Consider the following 16,448-nt stretch of genomic DNA (forward strand, 5'->3'; position numbering starts at 1 on the left):
TCTTCCTATTTTATGCGGATTATCAAAAATTGGGCAGGATTATTTTTCATTTGTGGACATGTTTGCTACAAATAATGCAAATATATAAAAATCATTGGGTGGAGGGGGCAGTGTAATAAAAGGTGCAACACTTACTTAGAAACCAATTTACATGCCATTTGATTGGTTACCATGGGTAATTAGACCTGGTCTAATGCTGTGCTTTTAGAATACACTTCAAGGTGCTAGAATTAAAGCACTTTCTTTTATAAAAAGAATCTGTTGCATCCACAGATAGAGCAGAACATATCTGCCTCACATCTACTCCATCTTGAGTGTGTCAGGGAGGCAATATTGAGACTCACCGATCCATGCAAAGCTTTTGTGCCAGAAGCCTCCAGTCATTTCCTCTGGAATTAGGGGCATCCAAACTATTGCAGATTTTTTGCCGGATTAAGAATGGGATTTTAAAGGCATATGGTCCCAACTGAGTAGTCACACTGTTTTCAGCATGTGAACAAAATGGGTCAAATGATTTGACATTCTGGGGAAAAAAACAAAAAACTGTAGATTACAAAGATTCATGCTAGACATTATGATCTTGAAGGAAATGTAACTAACCCGTTCGATTTCAACTCATCAGAACAAGAAAATGAAGAGAAACAGGACCCTCTGTTAAATAATATATGCCAATATATTTTAGTGACCAGTTATAAATACTTAAAATGAATGTAATAAGTAAGCCCTAAGATATACAAAGCACAAAGGGCTGTAGCTTTGTTATGTATATATCTAGAAAGGTCTTGTGATCATAATGCCCATCTGTCAGTTCCTCCATACATTGTGCCCTGTGATATAGAAGGAATAAATGACAAAATCAATTCTTATTTATTTGGGGCTTGTCTGGTTTTTAGTTCTTTTTGGACAGCACGTTACTTTCAACCAATTGTGTCCGTGACGGATCCACTATTAGTATCTGACAGGTGGATATTAGAATTATAAAACTACAGATATGAGATTATCCATAAATGCCCGGGACCTGGGGTTTTCCAGATAAATCTTTCTATAATTTGGATCTTTATACCTTAAGTCTACTAGAGAATCATGTAAACATTAAATAAACCCAATTGGCTGATTTTGCTTCCAACACCCTCTGTTGTGGATCAAGTAGAAGGTGCTGTTTTATTATTACAGAGAAAAGGGAAATCATTTAAACATTCAAATTATTTGGATAAAATTAAGTCTATGGGAGTTGGCCTTTCCGTAGTTTGGATCTTTCTGGATAGTGGATGCCATAACTGTACAATCCTTCAAATGACTGAAGATAAAAAACTATTACAACTGGAGCTCACATCTACAGCCCTGGGGTTGAAAGCCCTTCCAGCTCATTCATTAAAGAGGAGCAATTAATATTCAACAAGTAATAAACTAACATCATGTACCTTGTCACCTGCAGCCTTTTTAATCTTACCTCTTCTAGTGAAGTATGGAGCTGAAATATCTGTCCTTCTCCTTCAACCTGCCTTACACAGATTTTGCATGTTAATTCTGTGGCTGCCAGGCTGTACCTCTCCAGTGTGAATGTGCAATGTAATGTCCGCTGGCTACCGCTCCAAACATGGTAAAAGGGGATTTCCTGGAAGACAAATAAGGGCAAGGGTCTTCACTTTAAAAGGCAATTTTTGGTAAAATTTAATTAAGATGCAGGACTGTATAAAAGTTGTTTTCACATGTAAACAACCCTGTGTATCAGCTACCATTATGAGTAAATTTTGCAATTAGTGCACACAGCATAAGTAAAATTTATAAGAAATAAAGATAACTAATGAGCAAATATATTGTAGGTATTTATCTGTTAGGTTTGCTTAAAAACCTGTGTTTGTCCCAACCGGTACCCTAAACACAATCACATTAATCACAAAATTAACATTTGCTGTCCAACGCCCTTAACACCCTCCGCCCAAGCTCCCTCTATCCGCAACATCTATTCAATTGAAGAGTTTCCGTGTTCCAATCTGCTACAAAACTGCAGAGCTGCGCAGCTGAATTCAAAAGCACCATCTTCCACTGTCTTCAGGGTTCTCTTCGGTCAGTCGCCAATAAGGATCTTCTGCAAGCGTGCTCAATTGAAGCCAATTACGGACATATATTAAACTGTGAATGCTCCTGCAAGATCCGAGTTAGTGAAAAGAATAGGAGCCGAAGACAGGGGAAGAGGGTGCCTTCAAGCTCAATCATGCAACTGCAATTGTATGGCGGTCTAGTACACTGGAAACTTTTAAATGGAATAAATGTTGCCGGCAGGGAGCTTGGAGAGGGGATTAGTTCTTCTTTAATCAGCCAGTTTAGAGCTTTAAAGCCAGTTGGTTATTATACTCCAAAAAAGTCAAACAAAATCTGTGTTGGATACAGTAAGACACCACTGGATTTCAATAACCCTAGTTAGGGAGGTTCGTGGCATGGATTATAAACCACTGCAATGGCAAAAATATCTGTTAGAAACATGTCATTGACTGTTAACCACTAACATATACAATGTCATGAACATATAAAAACAACATGCTATAATGTCACCTGTAGCTTCACTAGAATATATTAGAAGTCCACTGGCATTGAAAGATATACTGGTGCATGATCAGCTCATGTATGTTGCTTAAAAAAACCTGGTGAATTCCTACATATATTTCATCTGATTACTGACCTGATACTTGGCCAACAGTTTGCTTCTCCACAATGAGTGGGGAATATCGTGGATGGACAGACGTAAATTGTGGTAACTGTCCTTAAACATTAATGGCTTTGGCTCTTCTATAAGGTATCCTCCCAAAGTCTTTTCCAGTTCAAGAACTTCCTGCAAAAAACAAAATTAATGGAGCTGTTAGTGTATCACCAGGTTGTTGAGCCTGCATCCCTTCAGAACATTTTCAGTTATGTAGCTAAATCAAAGATGGGTTATTGGAAGTAAAATCTTTAATATTTATAACACATCTAGAATTGTATCACAGTTATATATATATATATATATATATATATATATATATATATATATATATATATATATATATATTCATGTAGAAAGCTGACGCACACTGGGATTTATCAAAATAAAACTTGTTTTATTGGATCGACGTTTCGGTCCACACACGGACCTTTATCAAGATGATATATGATGATATATAGATATATATATATAGATATATAATTATATATTTATATACCTTTATATTTATTAAGAAATGACAGGTGTCTTAACTAATCATACAGGGAGTGAAAATGTCCATTAATGCAAAGCAGCAAAAATGCAGAGTCGAAAAGAGTAAACTACAAACAGCATTGCAAGCTAATTAAAATATATAACAACTTGATGACATTTACCTATTGCAAGCTACATCATTTTCTTTATAACACACAAACTAATGATATGTCAGAAAATGTGTTTTTACTAATCAAGATTTGCAAAACCCTCAAGGCAATACTCTAAAACCTAAATGCGCATTTCACAAATCTACAATATGCAAGAATTTAATGCAAATGTAGAATATTGCTAATTTAAAGAAAGAGAGCTAAGAAAGCAGCCCATTTATTCAATTTATCACAAAGTTATTATACAATTAGTCCATTCATTTGGGATTAGAATTTGAGAATTATCATTAAAATATTGTTTTCCCCTTTAAAGGAGAACTAAAGCCTATCTAAAGAAGTAGGCCAGAAATGTTGTACATTATGTTTTGGGATTCTGTACCTTCCCAAGGCAATCACGGCCCTTTAGCAGTAAAGATCTGTGTCTCCAAAGATGCCCCAGTAGTTCCTCATCTCTTTTCTGCTGATTCACTGCACATGCTCTGTGCTTCTGTCACTTACTGAGTTTAGGGACTAACTCACAATATACTGTATATATGTAATAGAAATGTCACAATATAAGGCTGATTAGTAACTAATACAGATAATTACTACATCAGCTCAGAAACCAGTACAATTGATATTAGAATTTAATAATCAGCCTTGTAGCATCAGCTTATATTATAGGCCAACCTCATTTTCTGTTTGTAAATTTGCAACAACCCCTAAGCTACGCTCAACAGATCCTCAGAGCCCACTGAGCATGTGAGTGTCGCAGGGACTTTCCAAGATGGTGACCCCCTGTGACAAGTTTGAAGTCCTGAATCATTGCTGCTATTGACAAGCTGAAACTTTAGGTTGGTGCAATAAGTTCAGTATATAAAATATGGCATTTTTAATCATATTCATTTTTAAGGTTCTCCTTTAAACTCACTAAGAACATTAAAAAGACAACAGCTATTAATGCAAATGGTAGCAGTTTGTGCCCACTAGTGATGTGTGCAATCTGCACCCAACCCTAACCTTGTAGGACCTTGTTATCATCTCAGGAGTAATACCAAGATGTTCAACCTCTACTTATCCAGTTGCTGTGCAATATATCTCATCATCCTCTCCCATCAAGCCGCATCATCAGGCAAGAAACACCAGAACCCTAAGTAAATGTGCTACCTTTAATGCATCAGGCGTGTCTTCTACGCAGTATACTTTAAGATTGTATTCCAGTGAGGTGCAGAGCATAGGTGCAAATATCGCAAGCTGAAGCCTTTTTATAGCGGATCTGGAGTAGGACTCTCCTACAAAAGCATAGGTGCCCAGTTGGTCAAGCAAGATGTGGCATGAGTGACTTTCCAGCTGGCAATAACATGGAGTATTAAGAGTTTCTTCATTTAGTGTCACAACCTCCTGAAAAATAGCAAATGTAGCAAACACAATATGTGGTTAATATGTTGTCTACAGTAAGTAACCTCACTCTAAGGCAACTGCTATCTACTGTCAACTGTTGTGCCTAAAGGTGGCCATAGACGTAACAATTACAATCTTTCTTGGAAAAGATCTTTCCAAGAAAGATAGTTCATTTCAATACACACATGAAGAGCTGAATCGTCAGATATACAGGTAGATATACAGGTAGATATACAGGTAGAAACAATTGAATTCTACCTGTATCTGACGATTCAGCACTAACAGTTGCCAATGTTCAGGCGCAATTTTTTAACTCTTCTGCCATACACGTACCGAATATTGTACGAAAATGTTTTTGTACAAAGTTTTCGGTGCGCCTTTATTTTTGGCACCCCACAATAAAATATGCCTTTCCTTCTCCTTTAAACAAATTTAAGTGAATTTAAATTTAACATTAGCTCAATATACTGCACACAGTATCGGTAATCAACAGCAAAAAAAAAAAAGCAAAAACAAAAACTATAGGTAGGGAAACTGTGTTACCATTGGTATTGTAGGTAACATGAACCTAATTCTGAAAGGTCCAGAAAACACTTATACCATTTATTGTCTAAAGGGAAAAATGCATTAACATTTGCATACTTTAGATAATACTGGGTTCAAATGTATTGTAAAAGTTTTTCTTAATGTAATATGATTCTGAGTAGGCCAACGTAAAACTTTTCTCTTCCATATTGTAGAGGGGATAAAGGTATTGCAGTATGCCTAGTTGGTTCCCAAACTGGAAAAAGGCATTTTTATGTACAACGCAGTACTTAAGATGGTCATACACAGGCAGATTATTATATTATCGGCTAACCAATCATTTTAACAAACAATTTATCCATCAATGGTTAATGGTATGTGAGTTTGTAAGGAGACTTTTGTTGTATGTTTGTCAAGAGGGCAAGGTCTAACATATATTAAGTGATGGCTGTTTCTTCATTTACATTTTTAACCCAACCTGACATGCTCAGTGAATGTTTATTTAACAATGATTATCTGACCATCCCTTGCAGGGACCGATTTCATTGCAGACAATTTTGTCGGAGCATCCTTTTGGTCGTTTCACACAACAAAATCTGCCCATGTATTGCAGCTATAGGAATACATTCTTTAGAGTAGCCTACCTCCCAGTTGCCTTGATGTGACTGAGTCTTCAGCTGTAAAATCCAGTCTGATGTGGTGATATCTGCACAGTGGGGAACTGTGAGAATAACTGGCTTGCATAGTAGGAGTCCGGTAGGACCGCAAGTGATTATGGGACTCAAAATGGTTTGTGTCCCTTCTGAAGGCAGACTACGAGAGAAAATAAGGTATAAATCAAACAAACATAACAGGTTTTCCTTTCAATCAAATTAATTTGTATATTGTATTTTCGAGAGTATTTGCTAGAAATGCAATTTTTAAAAATGATTTCAAATCTATTAAATGCACATTTTTTCCCAAAGTATCACTATATATTCATTCATTAGCCAAAATTGCATTTTTAGGTTGACATCCCCTTCAGTAATGAAAAAAAAAGCCAAATCTTGTCCAGTTTTTACAGAAATAATCCCCATTCTCAAATGTAGATAATACAGATTTCCTTTTGACATGGGTGTTTAGAAGGGAATAGGTGAATGTCTCCCCTGCCCTCAGCTAGCTATTATAATGTTTCCAAATGAATACAATGGATTAGCAGAGAAATTAGAGGACTGATTATAAAGGTGGCCATACACAGAGATCCGCTCGTTTGGCGATTTTGCCAAATGATCGTATCTCTCCTTGATAGGATCATTATGTAGGCAATACGGGCAGTCGGATCACAGGACCTCATCAACGAACAGATGAGGCGATGATTCGAAAGGATTTTTAACCCTGCCCGATAGACATCTGGCTGACTGAGGGCCTCACGCATGGCTAATAAGCTCCCGACTCGGTCTGTCGGCAGCTTTTATCGGCTTGTGTATGGCCACCTTACGAAATTACATTTTGTTGCCACCAAAGGAGGCAATAGATTGGAGCATTTTGTGGGGACAAGTACCCCCCCTCCTTTTAAATGCAAATTCATCTTGAATGTATTATTATTCTATAAAAGGTTTAAAGCTACAGAGGGAAGCACAAAATGGGAGGACAATAGATTCTGAATCATATAGAATCATGAATGGAATAAAATAATTACATCATTTACCAGAACACTATAAGCAGTTTTGTCAAGAATCTTAACAAGTATTTTGTTATTATCAAGTTTCACTATTAGTAACAAATCCTGTGCAGAGTCATGGCATCCCGTGCAGTGAAACTTAAACATACTTACACAGTGTTTTCTCGTTTGTTGATCATTAGGTACATTTCATAGTATTTTCCCTGTGGAATTGCCCCTTGAGGAATCAGTAAACTCACCCCTGTTGGGGAAAGAAAATATATATATATGAACCTTTCTGTTAACTAGTATTTTGTATGTCTCTGTTTTAAAACCAACTTTTATTTGCACAAAATCTAAAGGTGGCCATACACGAGCAGATTAAAGCAGATATCGGTCCTTTACACTGATTTAGCATCTTATCTGCCTGTGTGTGGGGCTTCCGACTGGACTGCCCGATCCATATCAAGCCAAAAATTGTCCTGATAACGATTGGGCAGATTTGATTTTTTCTGAGATTGAGGACCGCATTGGCTAGTTGATGAGGCCCTATGACCCATTGGTGCCCATTTCCTTTGTGATAATCCCATTGGGATTATCCCAATATTGCCCTGCCTTTGGTGGGCAAAAAGGATTAAGATCCGCTTGTTTGGCAACCTCACCAAACGAGCGGATCTTATCGTGTATGGTCACCTTTAGGCAAGCTCAAGCAGCCAGACAGCAACAAGTGAATTTGCATTACAGAGCTCTTTGCAGCCAAAATTGTTTATGCATTTTCAATTCATGGAGTGATAAAATACAACTTCCGTGCAAAGTCTAGCCACTGACATCATCTCTTCTTCTAAAACTAATTAACAGATTTCTGGAAACATAGCCAAAAAGAGTCATTATGAACTTGAATACGTCTGATGTGGAATGGGTTATTAATGCACTGTGTAATCTCTAATCATTTCTGTGAAGCATGAAGCACTCTAACCAGACATTAGGTATTTTAGTAGAAAACAAAAAACAAAATAAGTTTATGTTTAAAACAAGGGTATCACAAAGGACAAACTGGCATCTCCATTGTATGTGGTCTCAGTGAACTATGATATCACATTATAACAAGTCCTAGTCTCTTGCATTTTAGTGGTAAACTCACCTGTGTTAGGAAATGTTAGTCTTCCACCGAGACTGCCGAATGTCCCTGTTACACTGTTACTAGAGTCCCGAGGTAAAGTGAGCAGATGCTGAGTGCTCATATTTTTATTTCTGGCATTCATTATGTTATCAGATGGGTATGTGCCAGTGGGCTTTGCCCCAAGAAGGTCATTCCCATCGTGGATGCCAGGACTGGAGCCTACTGTAGACGAGTTATAGACCTTAATCTTCAGGTTTGGTAATGGATCCAGCAAGGGAGAATTGGTCATTGGAATTTTATCTGCAGAGTCCTGCAGGGCATACATATGGCCGCGGTATATGCCAGCATTCGCAGTTAAATCTGGCTGCATAGCAGGGTGAATAAGCTGGGAATTGTCTGAAGATAAAAGAAATATAATTTTACAATACTACTCCTACAATATGGCAGATACATATAAAAATGGTCACAGCAACCTGTCGATGAATATAATCCCTGTTATAATTCTGAAGACTATTTGGGCTAAGGTGACACAGGAATATTGTAGGTTTAGCAAATGATTCCTATTTCTAGCCAGGTACGTGTAGAAGAACCATTTTACTGTAAACACATTTCTAGCATGCCTGAATGCATTCATTTTGATTCCATGATATGATATGCACATGTCACGAGTGTTGAGGAACTGCTGCATTCACACAAAGTATGCAGTGTTATGCAAGATTAAGCTGAAATCCAAATTACGTTTATGTATGTGCAAGGAGTATATATGGTCATAAAAAACAAAGAAGAAATACATTTGTAAAATTAACTGGAATTTGCTATTTAATGAGACAAGAATATTTCAACCTTGATAATTAAAAAATAATGAATGTAAAGGAAAATGTGATCCATACAATATAATTATTTCTATATGCCTTTTATCAACCACAGATCATAAATATCCAGATAATCATCCATGCTGCTATTTTCCTATATTTTATTAATAATAATAACAGTTTGTTCAGCTTTAGGTAAGCATAATCTGACTTGCAGCTGTACAGTAGCCAGGGGGGTAAATTGTAATTGTTTCTAAAAAATTCCAAGTAAATGACTGGTTTCTCTACTTATTGCATGTTTTCATACACTATGCAAGATAAAGTGACTTCATTGTTAACAGCACATTTTAACTTCAAAGCAAATAAGTGAATGACAACAATGTGGCCTTTAGATGCATGTCAAAAAAGGAGATGTGTTCTGTAATTACAAACTATACAGTCTGTAATTTCAATTCCCTGAATAGAAACCATTGGAATGTTGTCTTTATAAGCTTCATCTGTTTTGTTTTCTGCACCATCTGCCAGCACCTCAGATGATGACAGTTAATGAGCGCACACAGCAGTGAACAGGTCAACATGTCAACTACATTAGCCTTACCGTGTCTAGAGGTTTTGAAGTTGACTGGATGAAACCCACCGGTAAGGGCAGCTGATGAGTCTGTAATGTCTGTGTCAAATTCTCGGCAGTTGCGCCGATAGACAACTATGCCCACAGCCATGAGTAGGATGATGATGATAAAAATGGCAACAACTAGGCCAGCATACAAAGCCACATCCCCTGTAGATTCTAGTACTGAGGGGAGAGAAAAATAGAACACTGAGTAACAAGCCAGAGCTCAACTTATCAAGCAGAACTTTCATTGTTTATGCTCTTTTTAATCTACAGAGGGGATACATGTTCCAGATCCAGAATATCCTAACAGTGACTCCCAGCTCCAACAAAGATATATTTCCCATCACCCTCATATGCCAAGACCAGGAGATGCCACTTGCCTACAGTTCACCTTAAGTTGGAGTTTTGACTTGAAAGAATGGCAAAATATTTTCTCATCCTCTCAATGAATCTTTATGCCAAATTTATAGAAGAAACATACACATAAAGCTGGCCATACGTTTATCAATATTAATTTGCCATATTTGCACCATATTTGTCGTGCATTTTATCTCAACAGAATACTAGAGAGGCAACCATATGGCCCCTCTTATGGTATCCATCCATTTGGAATGACGGCCAGTCAATAAAACAATGTGTGGGGTTAGCAGCATACAAAACACATGGCAAATTTTAGTGCAGACTCTTGACATTTTCAGCTTGAAAACTGTAATTGGCAAGAAAATATGCTCATCCCTAAAGATGACCAATCATATTGGCTTGAACACTGTTAAATTCTGACTGTGATTATGAGGATTACTGACTTTCTAATTATGATGGAGGTCTAATTATGATGGAGGTCTAATTATGATGGAGTTCATTAAGTACAATATATGTCCTGCATAATCAATGGATAGTGTCCTCATGTTTCGTTTAACAATGAAGTCAGTAACCATACATGCAGAATAAGAAAATGGTGTTACATGATCAAAAGTAAAAAAGAAAAAAATGAAATGAAATGACACTTACAATGGCTTTTTGTTTCACCTAAAACTCTTTTGTCTGTTAAAAACAAAAATCAAAACAATGAAGTTAGCTGGCATGAAAGCAGTCAAACCAAAAGGAAACAAAATAATGAATATACTGTATCATGAAAATATGAGAAAATATACTGAATTAAAAGTAAGGTTACATGAATGGTAAAATAAAAATAAAAAATGGAAAATGAGGTTTCCCAATATGGTAGGTAGTACGATAGGAAGGAGTTAATCTTGCATCCCTTAGGGTTAGTCCACACGAGAAGATTTGGGTGATTAGTCGCCAGGCGACTCGTCTTCTGAGCGTCAATCTCCCCGAACTGCCTAAGGGTGTTTTCCCATAGGCTATAATGAAAAGTCGCCTGCGCTAAAGCACACGCGGCGATGCGTTTCCCATAGTCGCCCGAAGTTGCCTCACTGAGTCTGATCCTCATTTCAAAGGTGCAAAGCCAGACTGATTAGTATCCTTTGTAACCTAGACAGGAAGCTATTTAATTTACTGGTCATAACTTATTAACTAGAGGCAACAGGGAGCAGAAGTGCAGAAATACTGCACACTACACACACATAATTATGTAGCCCATTTCGCATTACCAACAAACTCGGTTTAAGGCATTGTCTCAGTGAACCGATACACTTACTTTGCATACATAAGCCATCGGTGCAATTTTTAGAGTCCAACAGCATTCCACTGCAATCTTTCCCTCCATTCTTTGGTGTGGGGGCATTGCATTCTCTACTCCTCCAATGTGTGCACTCGGTGCTGCAGGCTGACCACTTACTCCACTCAGTCCAACCTCCATCCACTGCATAGTAAAAATAAAAGGTACAGGCAATGAGAATATGCGACAAAGTCTAGGGGTAAAACTACTTGTCCATTTTGAAAGATCCTAAAGGTTTAAAAGGTAATCACTAATTTCTGTGATCCACTTAACTGTAAAGCAGACAGCTATTAATTTTTGCTGCATTAGTACCTGCGCGTGTCTCCAGGACAGTTGCTAACAGAACATAAACTATCGCCCGTGTTTGAATACTGCCTCTATACAGTAGGGCTGCTATGTGATTACACCACCTTTTCTACATGCCTGGATCAAGAATGTGCCAAATAAGTCACATTCCCACAGCCAAATAATGGGTTGTGGCTGACACTCATGATGTATTATTTTTCTAGGATAATTAGGTCATTATCATGCACAAATTGCAACTGTATTTATCCCTACGTGCATTCAAATAATGATTAATGCATAACAAATAGCAAAAAGATGTTACTGTCAATATTTCAGTCTGGATGAAAGCACATAAATATCTTTTGTGCTCTAAATGCCCTTCTCTGCTAATAACTGCTTCAATGTAATTGAATTGGAAATGCCTTATCTACAGCAGACACTTGTGCCGATATGTTTGCTCCTTAAAGGAGAACTAAACCTTAAAAATGAATATGCTACAAATGCCATATTTTATATACTAAACTTAATGTACTAGCCTAAAGTTTCATCTTCTCAATAGCAGCAATGATCCAGGATTTCAAACTTGCCACAGGAGGTCACCATCTTGTAAAGTGTCTGCGACACTCACATGCTCAGTGGGCTCTGAGCAACTGTTTAGAAGCTAAGCTTAGGGTCGTCGCAAATTATCAAGCAGAAAATGAGGCTGCCCTGTAATATCAGCTGATGCTACTGGTTTCTGTGCTGTCATGTAATAATTATCTGTATTTATTACTAATCAGCCTTATATTGTGCCATTTATATTCTATGTGTACTGTATATTGTGAGTCAGTCCCTAAGCTCAGTAAGTTACAGCAGCACAGAAAAGGTGCAATGAATCAGCAGAAAAGAAGATGGGGAGCTATTGGGGCATCTTTGGAGACACATATCTTCTCTGCTAAAGGGCTGTGGTTGCCTTGGGCTTGTACAGAATCCCAAAACATAGTGTATAACATTTCTACCTACTTCTTTAGTTACACTTTAGTTCTCATTTAATGGCACACATGTCAGATGCAGACAGAATCCAATTCAAGTGAATGAGAAGCAGTAGCTGGCTAACAAAGGGTATTTCAAAGGGATCATAGTAAAAACCTGTCAAACTTGTCAGGTCTGTATTCAGACAAAAACACATATAGTTTGAGGTAAATTAGGCTAAAAAGTAAATGCTGATACTGTAAAACATAAGGTCAGTTCATTTTATGCAACAAATGGAAACACTCTTATCACACTTCTATTACAGAAAATTCTACAGGACATGCAAATAGATAGGTCTTATACCTGGACACATAGTGTTACATGCAAATTTCTGGTACTGTTGCCCCTCGCACATTGTTCCTCCATTGAGTGGAGCTGGGTTGGTGCATGTTCTTGTCCTTTTCTGCCAGCCATGCCCACAGCGATTGTTACATGGGGACCATTCTGTCCAAGAGGACCATCCTCCATTCACTAACCAGAGAGGAAAATAAATGATCATCAAAGCATTTCCCCAAAGATTCCTGCTAAACACATAGTAATTAGTATGAAGTGTGGCTGGATGCAAAGTAGAAAAGAAAGCTAAAAAAAAATCACTGGTGATAATTCAGGCAGGAAAGAGCAAGAGAGAAAAGTAACAGTTATTTTATGATGATGATTTGAAAATATTTTACCATCTGTTAACCTAAAGCCCAGCCTGAATAAATGTCCGCAACCCACCGTCTGCTGGACAAAGTTGGCACACACAACCTGTTAACAGGTGCTGTGATTATTTCATTTTAAGCATTCAATTAATTTACTAGACAAATAACAGCTAAGTGGCTTCATCTGCAACCTTCTGTTATTTGGATGGCCATCTCTGACAGGTTAACAATGTCGATTCATTTCTATATTGCCCTTACATTGTTTTTATGGTTGGGGTTCATCTCTGTACAGATAAATATACTGTGTATTATTTTATGATCATTAAAAAGAATGATTTTAGTTGCAATACATATTGCATTATAACAATATATGCAGGAGGGAGCATTTTCCAAACATTCTGTAATCTGAATTTGTGTAAATATCTTCTTTCATGCAAAAACCTTTTATAGTACAGTACAAGCTTTACTCATCAAACAATATGGCTACTATGTTCCATGTACTGAATATGTAGAATAAGAGAAATGGTAACTGGTTGCATTAAAGTTAATTAAGGGAGATAATACATATTTTGACCTTATTGGTTTAACTACATCAGTATGCGCATGTACTTAAAGGGCCAATATACCCCCTTTTTTAACATGAGTTCAATAAATAGGGCTTATGCTGTTTATACTTTGGCCTAATGTTTTAATCAATAATGTTCTTGGGTACTACTTGGGTTAAACAGGGCAAATAGGGGAACTGAAGCTACTCCATATTTGGTGAGTTTATGGATCAGTGCAATGCCTTAAACTGGCCATAGATGCAAAGATCCGATCGTTCGAATCCTCGACCGATTGGACTTCCCCCATCTCCCGACCTGCCACTAACTATTCCGATCAAAGTAGTAAAAGAACAGATCAGTCGATGTTCTGCCCCTGACAGCAATCGTACGACAAAACTGGTGACCGTCTCCCACTGAAAATCGTACGATCGGCAATACATGCAGAGAAATTATCGGCAGCCGACAGAAATCTTTTAACCTGTCCGATCGACCAAAAGTCCGATCTCCATGGGAAGAAAAATGGACTCTCCCTACACGGTCCGAAAATCGAACGAATTGAGGATTTGTACGATCGGATCTTTGCGTCTATGGCCAGCTTTACGGTTTGCCATTTTGTAGCCCTCAACAGAACACACCTTGCGATCTTAGCAGTTACTACCATCAATGTTGCACTGAAATTTCGCATTGGACAATAAACGTGAGGCAATGTAAACAAACCAAAGTATAGAAAATGTATATTTACCAAATACAATTACAGTCGCTGTGGTACTTCTGCGCTTAGCGACAATGTTCTTAGCAACACAGGTGTAGTTGGCTGTGTCTGAAAGACGAGCTTGTTTAATTATAAGGTTGTGGTCAATTGTAATGAGGAAGTTTGTGTCTTTTGTAGAATCAATTATTTCTTCATTTTTTAGCCATTCCACCTACAAAGGAAGAATAAATATATATTTTAGGTACACTGAGGGCACAGTAAGCATCAATTTATTCTTGGGGCAGAACCACCAGCCAACAGTCACCTTCCTAGAAAGTAAATTCATGTCACTGTTTGACCCTTCACTTGCTTGTCATGACACTGAAACAACGCCATTGCAGCCTTCGTATAATTAAAGGGGTTGTTCACCTTTGAACTTTTTTTTCAGTTCAGTTATTTTTAGATTACTTTCCATCTTTTATTTTTTTTTTTACTGTTAAATTTAAAGTTGAATGTTCCGGTCTCTAGTGTTTCAGTCTGGCAGCTCAGTAATCCAGGTGCAGATTCTAAACTGTTAGTGTCAGGGCACACAGGCAGATTCAGGGAGATTAGTTGCCCGGCGACAAATCTCTTCTTCAGGGCGACTAATCTCCCCAATGTAAATCGCCGGCGGGATAGCACTCTGCACGATTCTTTTTCCGAAGTCGCCCGAAGTTTCCTTGTAAGGCAACTTTGGCAGACATCAGAAAACGAATCACGATGAGTTCCATCCCGCCTGCGATTTACAGTTTAGCCGGTGGGAAAGCAGGGGAGGCAATTAGGGGGGAAATAAGTCACCCCGAAGAAGATATCTCAGCAGCATCTGTGGAATATAAGCAACTATTGTATCAATACTAAGAGCTGCCTCTAAGAGCTCTGGAAATCTGCTCAGCAGGGCTAAAAATAACAAATGTATCAACTAAATAAACCTATATGAAATCAACTGAAAAAAGCGTTTGAAGGTGAACAACCCTTTTAACCAAAAGTGGAAATACCAAAAAAATTAAAAACAAAATTTAAAAATAAAAGAAAAAAAAATATAAATCCTAATGATTTTATAAAAGAATCTCCATTGCAGTTGCTGGGGCTGCAAAGCAGGTTTCTAGGTTTTAATTTGCATTCAAATGACTGATAGCTGTTTAAAGCAAGGTTTGCAAAATCAATTCGGAAAAAATGCCTAAAACTACAAAATCAAAATGAAGCCTCTCCTCCAAAATAAAGTTTCCTTTATAAATGTTTTACCTATTTTTTTGGTGTAAATTGACGATTAAGGTGCCTGAGTGAATGTAATATTTCCATATAGGCCTGATTGAATGTTACAAGAAAACAAACAGGTGTGGAAGGCTGAATATGTCATAGATTAGAATAACAGATCCAAAATAAATAATTCTACAGAATAATGAAATCTGACAGCTTTAATGCAGTCACATTTATCTTGTTAATGCATCTGCGAGGATGGAACTAATTTGTCTGCCTCCTTTTGTTCCTAAAGTTTAACTGCCAAAGATTTGTAGGTGTCATCCCCTACTGAGACGCTAAAGCTGTTGCAAGAGTTTCAGGATGGCTGCATTCAATAAGACAGTCAAATGAAATCTTGCCTCGGGGAGACAGAGTTATTTTAACTGGGAACAAAGTCACTTCCAGCAGTGTTAAAGATCATAAAGCTTACAACAGTCAAAAGCGTTAGTAATGTGACACTGCCATGCACCACCCCCTACTACTTAAAAGGAAACTTTCATATGTTAATTTATTTCTTAAAAGTGGTTTACATTGTTAAATATTTTATTACTAATTTAAAGCACTTTATCATCTAGTGTACTTCGCTTTTCTTTTCTTCCAAATGTACAGAGGATCCTCTAATAAATATGATTAAAACATCCAACATCACAAGGTCTGCGGACACCCTCAAACATATGAACTGGGGTACTGCACAAGTTACATACAGACATGGGATCTAGTATCCAGAAACCCGTTATGCAGAAAATGAATGACAGTCTCCCATAGGATGAATTTTAATCAAATAATTATAATTTTTAAAAATGATTTCCTCTTTCCTCTGTAATAATAAAATAGTACCAGGAACTTGATCCCAACTAAGATATAATGAATACTTATTGGATGTAACAC

At 37.4% G+C, this 16,448-nt stretch overlaps 1 protein-coding gene and 1 long non-coding RNA gene across 4 annotated transcripts in view; one reads left to right on the forward strand and one right to left on the reverse strand.

Annotated features, from left to right (window-relative positions):
* LOC121396287 overlaps positions 1-16,448 on the forward strand; it is a 37,597-nt gene that overhangs the window by 18,488 nt on the left and 2,661 nt on the right. The gene's annotated exons all lie outside the window — the stretch shown is intronic.
* The window catches only part of unc5b.S (unc-5 netrin receptor B S homeolog), a 111,908-nt gene that overhangs the window by 3,921 nt on the left and 91,539 nt on the right, over positions 1-16,448 (reverse strand). For 2 of the 3 annotated variants that reach the window (XM_018226772.2, NM_001161894.1), the window contains 12 exon segments: positions 14,334-14,514; positions 12,709-12,876; positions 11,089-11,253; positions 10,440-10,472; positions 9,417-9,611; positions 8,028-8,402; positions 7,061-7,148; positions 5,892-6,060; positions 4,489-4,722; positions 2,681-2,830; positions 1,451-1,615; positions 345-523 (listed from right to left, as the gene is read on the reverse strand). In XM_018226772.2, the coding sequence (XP_018082261.1) occupies positions 345-523; positions 1,451-1,615; positions 2,681-2,830; positions 4,489-4,722; positions 5,892-6,060; positions 7,061-7,148; positions 8,028-8,402; positions 9,417-9,611; positions 10,440-10,472; positions 11,089-11,253; positions 12,709-12,876; positions 14,334-14,514 (2,102 nt within the window). 3 annotated transcript variants of the gene reach the window in all.

The sequence above is a fragment of the Xenopus laevis genome, chromosome 7S (genome assembly GCF_017654675.1).
Source record: "Xenopus laevis strain J_2021 chromosome 7S, Xenopus_laevis_v10.1, whole genome shotgun sequence".
NCBI lineage: Eukaryota > Metazoa > Chordata > Amphibia > Anura > Pipidae > Xenopus > Xenopus laevis.